At 44.9% G+C, this 18,907-nt stretch overlaps 1 protein-coding gene across 6 annotated transcripts in view; it reads left to right on the top strand.

Annotated features, from left to right (window-relative positions):
* Positions 1 to 6: 6 nt before the first annotated feature.
* CNIH2 (cornichon family AMPA receptor auxiliary protein 2) overlaps positions 7 to 18,907 on the top strand; it is a 114,766-nt gene continuing 95,865 nt past the window's right edge. The window contains exons 1-3 of one of the 6 annotated variants that reach the window (XM_083164385.1): positions 7 to 159; positions 10,885 to 11,037; positions 12,905 to 13,057. In XM_083164385.1, the coding sequence (XP_083020511.1) occupies positions 76 to 159; positions 10,885 to 11,037; positions 12,905 to 13,057 (390 nt within the window). In that variant the 5' untranslated portion in view covers positions 7 to 75. Of the gene's footprint in view, positions 160 to 10,884; positions 11,038 to 12,904; positions 13,058 to 14,714; positions 15,730 to 18,907 lie in introns of those variants that run through there. The other 5 variants (XM_083164384.1, XM_083164383.1, XM_083164386.1 and 2 more) reach the window with 5 other exon arrangements.

The raw sequence follows: 18,907 nt of genomic DNA, 5'->3' as shown, positions 1-18,907 counted from the left end.
ATCTCTGGTCACTGGAGTAGTCCTTCCTCCGGACATGGCCGCTCGCATTGTCGTTATCAGAATTGGCGGCTATAGATGTACATTATTGTGACATGTAAACGATTGCTGACAGAGATTATTAGGAGGCCTCCCATGTGCCATAGAGTCCAGCCACACTGCGTAAGACTGGATAGAGGGGACTTTTAGTGGTTGCAGCTGCAAATGTACTTTCACTAAAATCTTTGTAGAATGAATGATGTACTATTATTATATTAGTAAAGAAGTGGAGTTTTACAAGGGTTAAAGAGTCTTGGGCAAAACAATTGACACCTGAAATCAACAGAGGGGGTCAATAGCATATGGCTCGCATGTATTTTACCTTGCCCAACGTTGCTTTGGACATGAAGTATGCTGGCAAAGTGGGCACCTTAATACCATAATTTACCACTTTGAATAAGTTTCTGCTGTTTTGCAAGGGTTAACGAGTCTTGGACAACAAATTTGACACCAAAACTCAACAGAGAGGGGTTACTTGCATATGACCCATATGTGTTTTGCCTTGCCCAACAATAGTTTGGGCATAAAGTACGCTGGCAATCTGGGCACCTTATCACCATAATTTACTATTTTGAATAAGTAGCTGCATTTTGGATAACGAGTCTTGGGATACAAATTTGACACCTGAATTCAATAAAGGAGGAGGGGGCATTTGCATATTACCCATGTGTATTTTGCTTGGCAAAAAGCTGGTTTAGGCATGAAATGCGCATGAAATAAGTGACACTTAAGCTTTGGCGACACAGTGCAATGCTGGCTATTGTTTTTGACTATTTAATCGCACAGTGTTCAGCCACATTCGATGATAAGATAGTCATTCAGGCATTTTCTGAGCGATTTTACTAAATAACTCAGAAAATGCCTGAAAACGCATGTAAATCGCTGCGTGGCCACGCCATTCTGAATCTGTCCAGTCGGATAATTTAGTGCAATCGCTCAGAAGGTCCTGCACATCTCCCGCATGTGTGGCGCGGGCAGATGAGCAGGGCCTTCTGAGCGGGTGATGTGGCATCCCCCCAACCCACGGCACCTTCGACCTCCCGATCCCGCGGCACCCCGACCCCACCCGCGGCACCCCCGATCGCCCCTCACTCACGGCACCCCGACTCCACACACCCTCTCAGCGGCGGGTCTCCAGGGGTGGCAGTCCAAGTCCTCCTGTCATCTATCAGCGGCAGCTGGAAAAAAAAATGGCTGCAGCCAGCCAATCACGGCTTGCCACGTCATCGCCCCGCCCCCTATAGCTGGCTATATTATCCAGCTTGAGACCGGGGACAGGCAGCCCGACGGTGGAGGAGGAGCAGAGATTAGCACCTGAAGAACAAGCCCTGGCAGGTGGCGGCCATGCAGAGGAGCTTTAATATTTTTAAACCTGTTTGTGTTTTTATTTTAATTATTCATTTACAGTGGGGTTATAGGTACCGGCAGGCCTTTAATGCCTGACATGCTGATACCTGTGGTTCTCCCAACTACCAGCATGTGGTGCAGGCTTGCAAAGGACAATATTATTATCCTTTAATATCCTTTAATATTACCGACAGGGGTGCACCTCCCCCCCAAACTCCTGGTTTGGGCTGACTAGTAAGGGTGGGTAATGCTTTGGCCCGGGATCCCGTCAAGCGTGTCCCTGGGCTATGGCATTACACCCCCTGCTAGTGGAGCCTGGTGCTGGTACCCAAAATATGGGGACCCATACTCTATTTTTCCAGTCCAAGAGCCTGGTACTGGTTTCTTGAATATATGGGACCTTATTTATTTTTTTCCCCAATATTCGAGAAACCAGGACTGGCTCATAAAGCCCGGGGCTGGTCATTCTCATGCGGGGAGGGGGGGACCCCACGCCATTTTTTTTTACATTATTTATTTTTACATTATAGAAAAATAAAGGTGACACTTCCCCAGGCTTTATTCTAACCCATTATTTAAATTTGAATACTTTTTTTTTATTCCCTGGAAGTCGCCTTTCCATGAGAAATTTTAAATCTCTCATGTCCTCTCTAGAACGGAGAATTGCCCCAATTTATCACAGATTTATGGGGCCCTTAAGAAATACAGTTTGATTGCAACATGCTGTGTCCGTAATTCTGTATAGTAAAAAAGATAAGATAGGATTTATATCATATCACTCCAAGGGGTAAGCGCTAATTTTCAAAACCCCAAAATGTATTTTCGGTGATACAGATGTAGCTGTGCTCATCATTGCTGTGATATGGCCTCTCCCGCCATTGCCAATCAGCGTGTTTTTCTAAGCTATAAGAGTGTATTGCCACAGATGTAACACATGGTGATTGGCGTGGCGGCTAAATCTGTACTCCATTGGCCGTTACGTGTCCCATGAGTTCACGTTAGCTGGCTACTGCAGTTCTGTCCACGAGGCATGCCTCCGACTTGCCTCCATTTTGTGAAACAGCTGTTGTTGCCACCCCATCCCTAGTCCTAAACAGTTGCAGACTGTCAATCACTTGACGTGTGCAGCCATACTGTGTCCTACAGCGCAGGATCGGTACTGTACATGTGCAGTATGGGCCCAGCGCATGCACAAGTCTCGGCTATTGGTACTTCACGAGATTTTAGCAGTTGCACCTAAATTAGGCCCACAGTGCATAACAGAACCATTCTGCCTGCAAAGTTAATTGGGGGAAACCACAAAGGTGACCCCAATTAACATATATTTATCTCTAGCCACTGACATTTGGTGCTTCCATGGCCCAAGTCTGTAAGCTGACCGTATTGTGGTCCATAGTTAATTTCTGGCTTCCAAGCATGCTTCTATATTAGGTATTGGCATTAACAACTTTGATTTCTTGGACAGGGAAATACCCTGGGATAGATTTATAAAGCAGCAATGAAAAGTGCTGTTGCCAATAGCAAATCCAGATTATTGCCATCCTATCCAGAATCTGGTTGCTATGGCAAACCACCAATTTTCTTTGTTTAACCTATCTAGTAAATCTGACCCTGTTTTTCTGACTATCCCCTATATCAAACTATTTTGCTCTGGGACCCGATCAGGACAATAAAAATTATTATGGGACCCCAGCAAGTTACCACAGAATGGTCACACACACTTGTGGTCAGCAGACAGCACATACATGACAGTATGGTGGAGGCACCTAATGATGGGAGGAGTCTGAAGTAACCGACAATTCAACTGATTTTTCAAACTACTTGGATGAGTGATTAGAGAAGTCATCAGCCTGATGGTCAACAATATGGAGTCGCGACCCCACGCAGAGATGGGCGAGACCCACTTTGGGGTCATGACCCACAGTTTGAGCACCACTGCCCTATATTGATGTCTACACAAATCTGGTCGCTCTATGGAATGAGAAATCTCTAAACGTTTGAGACTGGCCTGACTTTTAAAGACAGAGTATTCATGGCCCCTTCTGATTGAAAGGTTCCGCTGTAACACACAGACTCTGGACTGATACGGTACACTTAGTAGCACCCCTGGACTGATCTGACACACTTAGCATCACCCCTTGACAGATAACGCACACTTAGCATCACTCCTGGACTGTTACGGCACACTTAGTAGGCACCCCTGGACTGATCTGACACACTTAGCTTCACCCCTAGACTGTTACGGCACACTTAGTAGCACCCCTGGACTGATCTGACACACTTAGCATCACCCCTGGACAGATAACGCACACTTAGCATCACTCCTGGACTGATACGTCAGACTTGGCTCACCCCAAGAATTATATGGCAGACTTTGCTCAACCCAGGAATTATTCGGCACAGATGGTGGCACACATGGAATTATACGGCACAGATGGCGTAACCCCTGACCTGATACAGCATACATGGAACTATACGGCACAGATGGCGTAACCCCTGACCTGATACAGCATACATGGAATTATACGGCACAGATGGCGTAACCCCTGACCTGATACAGCATACATGGAGTCATACGGCACAGATGGCGGAACCCCTGGACTGATACGGGGCACACATGAGGCACCCCTGGATTTATACGGCACAGATGGTGACAAAATGTCAACACAAAAAACTGTGAAAAGCTCATGTTGACCTTTTCATGTGTCAACCTTTTGTGTGTGGACCCCAAATTTAGAACGTAACCTAGCATGGCATAGGTCAGCACTTTACCATCCACGTGTACTACAATTGAGAATTGTAGAGGATGAAGGTCCAAAAAATTGAGAAGTGAAAATCTTGTGTTGACCTTTTGGTATCAACCTGTTGACTGTCTCCCTAGACACTGTAGACCTTTCAACCACTTCCCGCTGGCATCATTGGGTATAAGAACCTACATTAGGATGTGATCAGATACTGTATTAACTGTATGGGAATGGGAACAGAGCTGGGGATCAGCTTAGAAGGTGAAAACAACCATAGTCTATGTAGCCACCTATACCTGCAGCTGTACCTCTGGATATGCTTGATCAGGGGGGTCATCTGGCCCCTCAGTAGTGCCACTAGATCTAGTCTGGCTGCAAGGTCTCATACATCCTTCTTGAGGATCTTGCAGAGGCTCTAAAGGGGTATACATTATAAAGCAGCACCACTGGGATAATATACAGCAGCAGCACTGGACTAATATACAGCAGAAGCACTGGACTGATATACAGCAGCACCACTGGACTGATATACAGCAGCACCACTGGACTTATATACAGCTGCACCACTGGACTAATATACAGCAGCACCACTGGACTAATATACAGCAGCACCACTGGAATAATATACAGCAGCACCACTGGACTGATATACAGCAGCACTACTGGACTGATATACAGCAGCACCACTGGACTGATATACAGCAGAAGCACTGGACTAATATACAGCAGCACCACTGGACTAATATACAGCAGCACCACTGGACTAATATACAGCAGCACCACTGGACTAATATACAGCAGAAGCACTGGACTAATATACAGCAGCACCACTGAACTGATATACAGCAGCACCACTGGACTTATATGCAGCTGCACCACTGAACTTATATACAGCTGCACCGCTGGACTAATATACAGCAGCACCACTGGATGTATATACAGCTGCACCATTGGAATAATATACAGCAGCACCTCTGGACTTATATACAGCTGCACCACTGGACTAATATACAGCAGCACCACTGGACTAATATATAGCAGCACCACTGGACTAATATACAGCAGTACCACTGGACTTATATACAGCAGCAGCACTGGACTAATATACAGCAGAAGCACTGGACTAATATACAGCAGCACCACTGGACTAATATACAGCAGCACCACTGGACTGATATACAGCAGCACCACTGGACTTATATACAGCTGCACCACTGGACTAATATACAGCAGCACCACTGGACTAATATACAGCAGCACCACTGGACTAATATACAGCAGCACCACTGGACTGATATACAGCAGCACTACTGGACTGATATACAGCAGCACCACTGGACTGATATACAGCAGAAGCACTGGACTAATATACAGCAGCACCACTGGACTAATATACAGCAGCACCACTGGACTAATATACAGCAGCACCACTGGACTAATATACAGCAGAAGCACTGGACTAATATACAGCAGCACCACTGAACTGATATACAGCAGCACCACTGGACTTATATGCAGCTGCACCACTGAACTTATATACAGCTGCACCGCTGGACTAATATACAGCAGCACCACTGGATGTATATACAGCTGCACCATTGGAATAATATACAGCAGCACCTCTGGACTTATATACAGCTGCACCACTGGACTTATATACAGCAGCACCACTGGACTAATATATAGCAGCACCACTGGACTTATATACAGCAGCAGCACTGGACTAATATACAGCAGAAGCACTGGACTAATATACAGCAGCACCACTGGACTTATATACAGCTGCACCACTGGACTAATATACAGCAGCACCACTGGACTAATATACAGCAGCACCACTGGAATGATATACAGCAGCACCACTGGACTAATATACAGCAGCACCACTGGACTGATATACAGCAGCACCACTGGACTTATATACAGCTGCACCACTGGACTAATATACAGCAGCACCACTGGACTAATATACAGCAGCACCACTGGACTGATATACAGCAGCACTACTGGACTGATATACAGCAGCACCACTGGACTGATATACAGCAGAAGCACTGGACTAATATACAGCAGCACCACTGGACTAATATACAGCAGCACCACTGGACTAATATACAGCAGCACCACTGGACTAATATACAGCAGCACCACTGAACTGATATACAGCAGCACCACTGGACTTATATGCAGCTGCACCACTGAACTTATATACAGCTGCACCGCTGGACTAATATACAGCAGCACCACTGGATGTATATACAGCTGCACCATTGGAATAATATACAGCAGCACCTCTGGACTTATATACAGCTGCACCACTGAACTAATATACAGCAGCACCACTGGACTAATATATAGCAGCACCACTGGACTAATATACAGCAGTACCACTGGACTTATATACAGCAGCAGCACTGGACTAATATACAGCAGAAGCACTGGACTAATATACAGCAGCACCACTGGACTAATATACAGCAGCACCACTGGACTGATATACAGCAGCACCACTGGACTTATATACAGCTGCACCACTGGACTAATATACAGCAGCACCACTGGACTAATATACAGCAGCACCACTGGACTAATATACAGCAGCACCACTGGACTAATATACAGCAGCACCACTGGACTGATATACAGCAGCACTACTGGACTGATATACAGCAGCACCACTGGACTGATATACAGCAGAAGCACTGGACTAATATACAGCAGCACCACTGGACTAATATACAGCAGCACCACTGGACTAATATACAGCATCACCACTGGACTAATATACAGCAGAAGCACTGGACTAATATACAGCAGCACCACTGAACTGATATACAGCAGCACCACTGGACTGATATGCAGCTGCACCACTGAACTTATATACAGCTGCACCGCTGGACTAATATACAGCAGCACCACTGGATGTATATACAGCTGCACCATTGGAATAATATACAGCAGCACCTCTGGACTTATATACAGCTGCACCACTGGACTAATATACAGCAGCACCACTGGACTAATATATAGCAGCACCACTGGACTTATATACAGCAGCAGCACTGGACTAATATACAGCAGAAACACTGGACTAATATACAGCAGCACCACTGGACTAATATACAGCAGCACCACTGGACTTATATACAGCAGCACCACTGGACTTATATACAGCTGCACCACTGGACTAATATACAGCAGCACCACTGGACTAATATACAGCAGCACCACTGGAATGATATACAGCAGCACCACTGGACTAATATACAGCAGCACCACTGGACTGATATACAGCAGCACCACTGGACTTATATACAGCTGCACCACTGGACTAATATACAGCAGCACCACTGGACTAATATACAGCAGCACCACTGGACTAATATACAGCAGCACCACTGGACTGATATACAGCAGCACTACTGGACTGATATACAGCAGCACCACTGGACTGATATACAGCAGAAGCACTGGACTAATATACAGCAGCACCACTGGACTAATATACAGCAGCACCACTGGACTAATATACAGCAGCACCACTGGACTAATATACAGCAGAAGCACTGGACTAATATACAGCAGCACCACTGAACTGATATACAGCAGCACCACTGGACTTATATGCAGCTGCACCACTGAACTTATATACAGCTGCACCGCTGGACTAATATACAGCAGCACCACTGGATGTATATACAGCTGCACCATTGGAATAATATACAGCAGCACCTCTGGACTTATATACAGCTGCACCACTGGACTAATATACAGCAGCACCACTGGACTAATATATAGCAGCACCACTGGACTTATATACAGCAGCAGCACTGGACTAATATACAGCAGAAGCACTGGACTAATATACAGCAGCACCACTGGACTAATATACAGCAGCACCACTGGACTTATATACAGCAGCACCACTGGACTTATATACAGCTGCACCACTGGACTAATATACAGCAGCACCACTGGACTAATATACAGCAGCACCACTGGAATGATATACAGCAGCACCACTGGACTAATATACAGCAGCACCACTGGACTAATATACAGCAGCACCACTAGACTAATATACGGCAAAAGCACTGGACTAATATACAGCAGCACCACTGGACTAATATACAGCAGCACCACTGGACTAATATACAGCAGAAGCACTGGACTAATATGCAGCAGCACCACTGGACTAATATACAACAGCACCACTGAACTGATATACAGCAGCACCACTGGACTTATATGCAGCTGCACCACTGGACTAATATACAGCAGCACCACTGGACTAATATACAGCAGTACCACTGGATTTATATACAGCAGTACCACTGGATTTATATACAGCAGTACCACTGGACTAATATACAGCAGAAGCACTGGACTAATATACAGCAGCACCACTGGACTGATATACAGCAGCACCACTGGACTTATATACAGCTGCACCACTGGACTAATATACAGCAGCACCACTGGACTAATATACAGCAGCACCACTGGACTGATATACAGCAGCACCACTGGACTTATATACAGCTGCACCACTGGACTAATATACAGCAGCACCACTGGACTAATATACAGCAGCACCACTGGACTAATATACAGCAGCACCACTGGACTAATATACAGCAGAAGCACTGGACTAATATACAGCAGCACCACTGGACTAATATACAGCAGCACCACTGGACTAATATACAGCAGAAGCACTGGACTAATATACAACAGCACCACTGAACTGATATACAGCAGCACCACTGGACTTATATGCAGCTGCAGCACTGGACTTATACACAGGAGCACCACTGGACTTATACACAGCAGTACCACTGGATTTATATACAGGAGCACCACTGGACTTATATACAGCAGTACCACTGGACTTATATACAGGAGCACCACTGGACTTATATACAGTAGCACCACTGGATTTATATACAGCTGCACCACTGGACTGATATACAGCTGCACCACTGGACTTATATACAGCTGCACCACTGGATTTATATACAGCTGCACCACTGGACTGATATACAGCTGCACCACTGGACTGATATACAGCTGCACCACTGAACTTGCCAACATCGGTACACTGCATCCAAAAGCTATATGGACCAGACCTGAATGAGACCTATTGTGAATGATTTCGAATAACCTAAATATACTCTATCCATTTTCTCCAAGGCATGGAACTTTGAATAGAGATTTCCAAAAGCTAAAATAATCAGTCAGATGTGTTCAGACATATGTTCCTTTTTATCATGTTGTGTTTACAGTATGATAATCTGTGGTTTCCGGCAGTCTTCTAATATGGTAACATCCATTAGCTTGTGTCAGTGTATGAGGTGGCAGGAACAGATATCACTGCCACCTGTGTGTGAAATCATGTGGTACAGTATGATAAATGTACCTCAACTACTATATTAGGTGCAATGCCAAATTGTATCCACTAGATGTCCCTCACATTCTTTGCCTTTCATTTACAGTACTAATCTGGATTATGTGCTACAATAGAGTCAATGATGGTATTAAACATCATTTACAAAAGCAAAACAGAAAAAGGCAGCAAAAAATCCTAAAATCCTCTCTGGAGGAAATGGTACCTTAATAGCACAGAAGCATTCGCTGCTCATACTCCAACTTTATCCAACCATCCAACTAGTTGACAATTAGCAATTTGCTCACAAACCCAGAAAAATGGACATAAAGGGGGACATTTACCAAAATGGATTCGTAGAAAAAAGGTGTATTCGTAGGCAGAAATACACCTTTTTTTTACGAATTTGTATTTTTGGGATTTACAATCCCAAAAATACAACAATTCGTAGTCCTAAAGATGGAACATTCGTATTTGTATTTACAAATACGAATGTCTACACCATCGATAGGATACGACAGAAATCACCATTCAAAAGAATGGTGGTTTCTGATTTACTAAGCAGCCGTACTGATAATACGGCTGCTTAGTGGTGTAAAACACCCACGCAAATACGACAGGAAAATAGAACACCATTTTCCTGTTCTATTTGCGTTTTAGCCTGCACGGATCAGTCAGATCCGTGCAGGCTACAGTGTAAAAAAAATAGAAAAATAAATAAATAAAAAAACCGGCGTGGGGTCCCCCCCACAGCCATAACCAGCACCAGGCTGAAGGAGCCGGGGCCGGTAATTAAAAATCAGGGAACCCGACAAATAGGGGTTCCCCGATTTTTAACAACCAGCCCCAGGCCCCAGGTCCGGGGCTGGTTCCCAAAATACGGGGGACAAAATACGGGGGACAAAATGACTAGCCAGCAGGGTAATGTCACAGCCGGGGGACACTTATAATATAAGGTCCCGCGGCCAAAACATTCTCCCTACCGACCAGTCAGCCTGGCCAGGGGCCCTGGGGGAGTGGGGACCCCCCCAATGAAGGGGTCCCCCCCCTCCAGGACTAACCTGACCAGGCTGAAGCCTGGTGCTGTCCTCGATGCCCCTGGGCGGTGGGCATCGAGCTGATAAATGGTGTAAAAAAATAGATAAACTATTGTTTTTTACTGTGGCACTACAAGTGCCAGCAAGCCTCCCCAGCAAGCTGGGACTTGGAGAACCACAAGTCCCAGCCTGCTGGGCATTAAAGGGCCCGCTGGCACTTTTAGTTCTACAGTTAAAAAAATAGTGCACAAAACACACTGATACACTTTTAAAATAAAACTTTATTACATACAAAGCCCACACATACTAATACTTACCTATCTTCTTTCCGTAGGTAGCCCTGATGTCCTGTGTCGGCGTCTTCTGGTCCTGTGTCGTCTTCTTCCTCCATGTCGACCGTCGCTGTCGCCGTCCGGATCCGACGAAATCCATTTGGGAAGCTGTGGAAGGAAACCATACTCACCTGTCCCAGCGCGACGTAGTCCAGGTAAGTGTCTTGGCAAAAAAACAAAACGAACACCCGAATCCAGCCGGACAAGCAGGGAGCCACACGGTGTTTACATCGTGCGCCTCCGCCTCCCGAATGCCGCTATTGGCCGCCCAACTGTGAGGGGCGGCAGTACGTGTCCTCCGACCTTTTCATACCAGCACTATCTACGTCGGCGTGGAGTTGATTGATCGGGCGCCTAGATATTACACAAGTACCTTTTTTTCTCATCGCCTTCACTTCACAGTGTGACAATAGCCACATGAGGCCGTGCGCACTGCTGGGAGAGGAGGGGTGTGGATTACCCAGGACCAGGTTTCTGTTAGGACCCAGGAGTGCAGTGAGGCATAAGGACCCCTTATGGAGCCAAGGCCACGCCCCCCATGAGCTCTTTGTGGCAGTACACACCTTAGGAATGTAGAGAACAAGGAATGCTACTGACGCTTCTATGGCCATGCCCGTCTCCATCTGGGTTGGGATCATTGGGTCTACAGCATGATGTTTTTTTTACCTGAATGTCAACACAGTCGACATGGACACAGTTTAAAGTGCACTGCATCTCCTCGCATCGCTCGCTGCACTCGCAATGCGTCGGGCACACTATTTTATTCTCGCGCCATTCCCTAGTGTATGGAAGGGCATGAAATACCGCCTGTCGGCACATGTCGGCTCAAAAAAAACCCATTGAAAACCCCAATGTCGACCTTTTAACTGTCGACCTAGACACTGTCGAACTAATGACCTGTCGAACTAATGACCTTTCGACCTAGAACCATGTCAAACTTTTCCCATGTTGACCTTTTCAGTCAGATCCGTGCAGGCTACAGTGTAAAAAAAATAGAAAAATAAATAAATAAAAAAACCGGCGTGGGGTCCCCCCCACAGCCATAACCAGCACCAGGCTGAAGGAGCCGGGGCCGGTAATTAAAAATCAGGGAACCCGACAAATAGGGGTTCCCCGATTTTTAACAACCAGCCCCAGGCCCCAGGTCCGGGGCTGGTTCCCAAAATACGGGGGACAAAATGACTAGGGGTCCCCCGTATTTTAAGAACCAGCCCCAGGCAAAACCAGCCAGCAGGGTAATGTCACAGCCGGGGGACACTTATAATCAATGTTCCCTCTAATTTTACGAAGGCTGTGTGCGGCAAAAGATTTTGGCTGTGCAACTTTGGAAGGAAATTTAAATGTTTGTGCGTCACTTATATATAACTGGAAAATGACGTTCAGCATTTGTGTTAACTTTACTTCAAAATGATATTAAACATTTAAACATTAAAAACACAGCACACAATGTAATTAATGGGTGAAACACACATTAATTGAGTCCACAACTGCAAAAAGGGACCACTGCTGCTTTGTGCGCTCTGTTGTAATGTCTGTGCGCACGCTCGTCGAGTTGTGTGCGCGCGCACGTGCGCACAGCTTAGAGGGAACACTGCTTATAATATAAGGTCCCGCGGCCAAAACATTCTCCCTACCGACCAGTCAGCCTGGCCAGGGGCCCTGGGGGAGTGGGGACCCCCCCAATGAAGGGGTCCCCCCCCTCCAGGACTAACCTGACCAGGCTGAAGCCTGGTGCTGTCCTCGATGCCCCTGGGCGGTGGGCATCGAGCTGATAAATGGTGTAAAAAAATAGATAAACTATTGTTTTTTACTGTGGCACTACAAGTGCCAGCAAGCCTCCCCAGCAAGCTGGGACTTGGAGAACCACAAGTCCCAGCCTGCTGGGCATTAAAGGGCCCGCTGGCACTTTTAGTTCTACAGTTAAAAAAATAGTGCACAAAACACACTGATACACTTTTAAAATAAAACTTTATTACATACAAAGCCCACACATACTAATACTTACCTATCTTCTTTCCGTAGGTAGCCCTGATGTCCTGTGTCGGCGTCTTCTGGTCCTGTGTCGTCTTCTTCCTCCATGTCGACCGTCGCTGTCGCCGTCCGGATCCGACGAAATCCATTTGGGAAGCTGTGGAAGGAAACCATACTCACCTGTCCCAGCGCGACGTAGTCCAGGTAAGTGTCTTGGCAAAAAAACAAAACGAACACCCGAATCCAGCCGGACAAGCAGGGAGCCACACGGTGTTTACATCGTGCGCCTCCGCCTCCCGAATGCCGCTATTGGCCGCCCAACTGTGAGGGGCGGCAGTACGTGTCCTCCGACCTTTTCATACCAGCACTATCTACGTCGGCGTGGAGTTGATTGATCGGGCGCCTAGATATTACACAAGTACCTTTTTTTCTCATCGCCTTCACTTCACAGTGTGACAATAGCCACATGAGGCCGTGCGCACTGCTGGGAGAGGAGGGGTGTGGATTACCCAGGACCAGGTTTCTGTTAGGACCCAGGAGTGCAGTGAGGCATAAGGACCCCTTATGGAGCCAAGGCCACGCCCCCCATGAGCTCTTTGTGGCAGTACACACCTTAGGAATGTAGAGAACAAGGAATGCTACTGACGCTTCTATGGCCATGCCCGTCTCCATCTGGGTTGGGATCATTGGGTCTACAGCATGATGTTTTTTTTACCTGAATGTCAACACAGTCGACATGGACACAGTTTAAAGTGCACTGCATCTCCTCGCATCGCTCGCTGCACTCGCAATGCGTCGGGCACACTATTTTATTCTCGCGCCATTCCCTAGTGTATGGAAGGGCATGAAATACCGCCTGTCGGCACATGTCGGCTCAAAAAAAAACCCATTGAAAACCCCAATGTCGACCTTTTAACTGTCGACCTAGACACTGTCGAACTAATGACCTGTCGAACTAATGACCTTTCGACCTAGAACCATGTCAAACTTTTCCCATGTTGACCTTTTCCCTTGTCGACCTAGACCCATGTTGACCTTTTCCCATGTCGACCTAATGACTGTCGACCATCATGCTGTAGACTAAATGACCGCATCCCCTCTATCCATGCCCATCAGAAGTCTCGGCGGCTCTATTAAACAACAGTTTTTAGGAGAAATGTATCATTTGATGAAAGGACCGGTTCTTCTTAAGCGGCAGAAGGTTGTGCCTGCGCCTTCATATGTGCTGAGCAAACCATATCGGGGCATCCGCAAAATCAAGGTGTTTTGTGTGCATGGCATAAAATGAGTGCACAACCAGTAAAATGACAGAAGTTGTTTAGTTGATCGTCTCTCCCCACTTTATCTCCTACTTAAAGGGGGTTATTCTGGTTCACTCGCAAAGGCACAATCACTCTCTAATGGACAAAACCATATGCACTGCAGGTGGGGCAGATGTAACATGTGCAGAGAGAGTTAGATTTGGGTTGTTTTATTGTTTCTGTGCAGGGTAAATACTGGCTGCTTTATTTTTACACTGCAATATAGATATCAGTTTGAAGTACACCCCCCACCCAAATGTAACATCAGTGCATATGGTTTTGTCCATTAGAGAGTGATTGTGCCTTTGCGAGTGAACTAGAATAACCCCCAAAGTGTATTCCAATATTGTTCTTCCACAAAAATAAAATTGAAACAAAAAGTGAAAAGTAAAAAATGCTGAAAAAAGATGATGTGAGAAATACAGATACTGAATAAATAAATGATAGTTTAGAATAGGGAATTTGAGAGCAGGTAAAGAAGGAATTCAGGAACAAGGGAGGGGTATGACAGAGAGAGGGAGGGAGAGATTGAACTTGGGAGTGAGGGAGGGAGGGAGAATGAAGCAAGCTAGAGGAGTGCGAGGTATTGGAGAGAATTAGCAGACAGGGAGGCTGAGAGGGCAGAACAGGGATCAGAGTGTGACCAAGAGGTGCTGGTCTCATCTGTGACTTTACATTGGGCTTCACTTACAGCACAGACAGTGGGGCACACAGGGAGGCGAGGAAAGCAGCTCATTTAGGAGGAGAGGCGTTGGAAAAGAAGAAAAATGCAACAAAGAGGTGAGAGACATTGAGTGTGACAGACAAAAGAATACAGGTGCAAAATAGACCGAGGAAGAAGAGAAAGGACGTTGAAAGGAAACTAATGATATGTACAAAGACACACACACACACACACACACATGAAGACTCGCTGATTACACTGGCATGTGAAATGCCACGAACACCCACACAATGAGAGATGCATGGAACAGATGAAAAACTCTTTCCCATAAAACTGAGGTCTTTCTATTTTAGCAATTCTCTCTTTTAAGGCACAATCTCATTGACCAAATAACTGTTTTCCTAATGTAGAGGTATTGCCAGGCAGATACATCATTACTGTACCTACAGTCTCCATCACTAGCTGCTATATCATTTCCATCCCTGCTAGTACTTTCCAGCCTGCCCTCAGCTACCTCATTTATTTATCAGTACTCGAACAATATTCGGAGACTGTCACAAGGAGGTTCTTTAACAGTCTCTTAGGGCTCAACTCATTGACTGTCCTCTGTGAATCCTTTATCGGCACACTCCGGAAGCTCCAACACTATACAGCTAAATCTATTATCCCCTGCTGATCAGATGGACTTGTATGCACAGCATTTGGACTATTTAAAGGAAGCCTCTTTGAGCACTCTGTGGTGACACACTCAAAAAAGTGGCCTCTCTTTCCGCCTACTTGAAGAGTAGTCTCTCAGAACGAAATCGCTTTCAACAGTCTCTCAACCAGAGATGGCGTTCACCTTTGCTGCGTTCTGTTACATGCTGACACTCGTCCTCTGTGCTTCTCTCATCTTTTTCATCATCTGGCACGTGAGTTTCACAACTACAGGGGTGGAAGGGGGTGTACAGTGAGAAGGGAATTAGTATCTCAGGGGTTGTGTGCTGAGACCACACCAACTGACACAAATAAGGGCATAGAGAATAATCATGAACAATATGAAGAAGATACACCTAGTGAACAATATGTTTTACAGCAAGTGTTTGGGGTAGGTTGAAGAGGATTAAATGGAAGCAGCTTGACCAGGGGCAAAAAAAGAAATAGATATGATGGCCTATGACAATATAGAGTGATAGGACTGTTAGTATGGGAATATAGAGTGATAGGACTGTTACTATGGCAATATAGAGTGATAGGACTGTTAGTATGGGAATATAGAGTGATAGGACTGTTACTATGGCAATATAGAGTGATAGGACTGTTAGTATGACAATATAGAGTGAGAGGACTGTTCGTATGGCAATATAGAGTGATAGGACTGTTAGTATGGTAATATAGAGTGAGAGGACTGTTACTATGGCAATATAGAGTGAGAGGACTGTTAGTATGGGAATATAGAGTGATGTGACTGTTAGTATGGCAATATAGAGTGATAGGACTGATAGTATGACAATATAGAGTGAGAGGACTGTTAGTATGGCAATATAGAGTGATAGGACTGTTAGTATGGCAATATAGAGTGAGAGGACTGTTTGTATGGGAATATAGAGTGAGAGGACTGTTAGTATGGGAATATAGAGTGAGAGGACTGTTAGTATGGCAATATAGAGTGAGATTACTGTTAGTATGGGAATATAGAGTGAGATTACTGTTAGTATGGGAATATAGAGTGAGATGACTGTTAGTATGGCAATATAGAGTGAGAGGACTGTTAGTATGGCAATATAGAGTGATAAGACTGTTAATATGGGAGTATAGAGTGATAGGAGTGTTAGTATGGGAATATAGAGTGATAGGACTGTTAGTATGGCAATATAGAGTGAGAGGACTGTTAGTATGGGAATATAGAGTGAGAGGACTGTTGGTATGGGAATATAGAGTGATATGACTTGGTATGGAAATATAGAGTGAGAGGTCTGTTGGTATGGGAATATAAAGTGAGAGGTCTGTTGGTATGGGAATATAAAGTGAGAGGACTGTTAGTATGGGAATATAGAGTGAGAGGACTGTTAGTATGGGAATATAGAGTGAGAGGACTGTTAGTATTAGAATATAGAGTGATATGACTGTTGGTATGGGAATATAGAGTGAGAGGACTGTTGGTATGGGAATATAGAGTGAGAGGACTGTTGGTATGGGAATATAGAGTGATAGGACTGTTAGTATAGGAATATAGAGTGAGAGGACTGTTAGTATGGGAATATTGAGTGAGAGGACTGTTAGTATGGGAATATAGAGTGAGAGGACTGTTAGTATGGTAATATAGAGTGATTGGACTGTTAGTATGGGAATATAGAGTGAGAGGACTGTTAGTATGGGAATATAGAGAGAGAGGACTGTTAGTATGGGAATATAGAGTGAGAGGACTGTTGGTATGGGAATATAGTGTGAGAGGACTGTTGGTATGGGAATATAGAGTGAGAGGACTGTTGGTATGGGAATATAGAGTGAGAAGACTGTTAGTATAGAAATATAGAGTGAGAGGACTGTTAGTATGGGAATATAGAGAGAGAGGACTGTTAGTATGGGAATATAGAGTGAGAGGACTGTTGGTATGGGAATATAGTGTGAGAGGACTGTTGGTATGGGAATATAGTGTGAGAGGACTGTTGGTATGGGAATATAGAGTGAGAGGACTGTTGGTATGGTAATATAGAGTGAGAGGACTGTTGGTATGGGAATATAGTGTGAGAGGACTGTTAGTATGGCAATATAGAGTGAGAGAACTGTTAGTATGGGAATATAGTGTGATAGGACTGTTGTTATAGGAATATAGAGTGAGAGGACTGTTGGTATAGGAATATAGAGTGCGAGGACTGTTAGTATGGGAATATAGAGTGAGAGGACTGTTAGTATGGTAATATAGAGTGAGAGGACTGTTGGTATGGGAATATAGAGTGAGAGGACTGTTAGAATGGTAATAAAGAGTGAGAGGACTGTTAGTATGGTAATGTAGAGTGAGAGGACTGTTAGTATGGGAATATAGAGTGAGAGGACTGTTGGTATGGGAATATAGTGTGAGAGGACTGTTAGTATGGTAATACAGAGTGAGAGGACTGTTGGTATAGGAATATAGAGTGAGAGGACTGTTAGTATGGGAATATAGAGTGAGAGGACTGTTAGTATGGGAATATAGAGTGCGAGGACTGTTGGTATGGGAATATAGAGTGCGAGGACTGTTAGTATAGGAATATAGAGTGAGAGGACTGTTGGTATGGGAATATAGAGTGAGAGGACTGTTGGTATGGGAATATAGAATGAGAAGACTGTTAGTATAGAAATATAGAGTGAGAGGACTGTTAGTATAGAAATATAGAGTGAGAGGACTGTTAGTATGGTAATATAGAGTGAGAGGACTGTTAGTATGGTAATATAGAGTGAGAGGACTGTTGGTATGGGAATATAGAGTGAGAGGACTGTTGGTATGGGAATATAGAGTGAGAGGACTGTTGGTATGGGAATATAGTGTGAGAGGACTGTTAGTATGGTAATATAGAGTGAGAGGACTGTTAGTATGGTAATATAGTGTGAGAGGACTGTTAGTATGGTAATATAGTGTGAGAGGACTGTTAGTATGGGAATATAGAGTGAGAGGACTGTTAGTATAGGAATATAGAGTGAGAGGACTGTTGGTATGGGAATATAGTGTGAGAGGACTGTTAGTATGGGAATATAGAGTTATAGGACTGTTGGTATGGGAATATAGAGTGAGAGGACTGTTAGTATGGGAATATAGAGTGAGAGGACTGTTAGTATGGGAATATTGAGTGAGAGGAATGTTAGTATGGGAATATAGTGTGAGAGGGCTGTTGGTATGGGAATATAGAGTGAGAAGACTGTTAGTATAGAAATATAGAGTGAGAGGACTGTTAGTATGGTAATATAGAGTGAGAGGACTGTTAGTATGGTAATATAGAGTGAGAGGACTGTTAGTATGGGAATATAGAGTGAGAGGACTGTTGGTATGGGAATATTGGGTGGGAATAGTGTTCTGACAATCTATCTGCTGATACAATGAGTGTTCTGTGAAGCCGTAGACTTGTTTTGTAT

Source organism: Crinia signifera, chromosome 11, assembly GCF_055691185.1.
Source record: "Crinia signifera chromosome 11, ASM5569118v1, whole genome shotgun sequence".
NCBI lineage: Eukaryota > Metazoa > Chordata > Amphibia > Anura > Myobatrachidae > Crinia > Crinia signifera.
The sequence above is the reverse complement of the archived record's forward strand: the minus strand, read 5'-3'. Positions and strand labels throughout refer to the sequence as shown.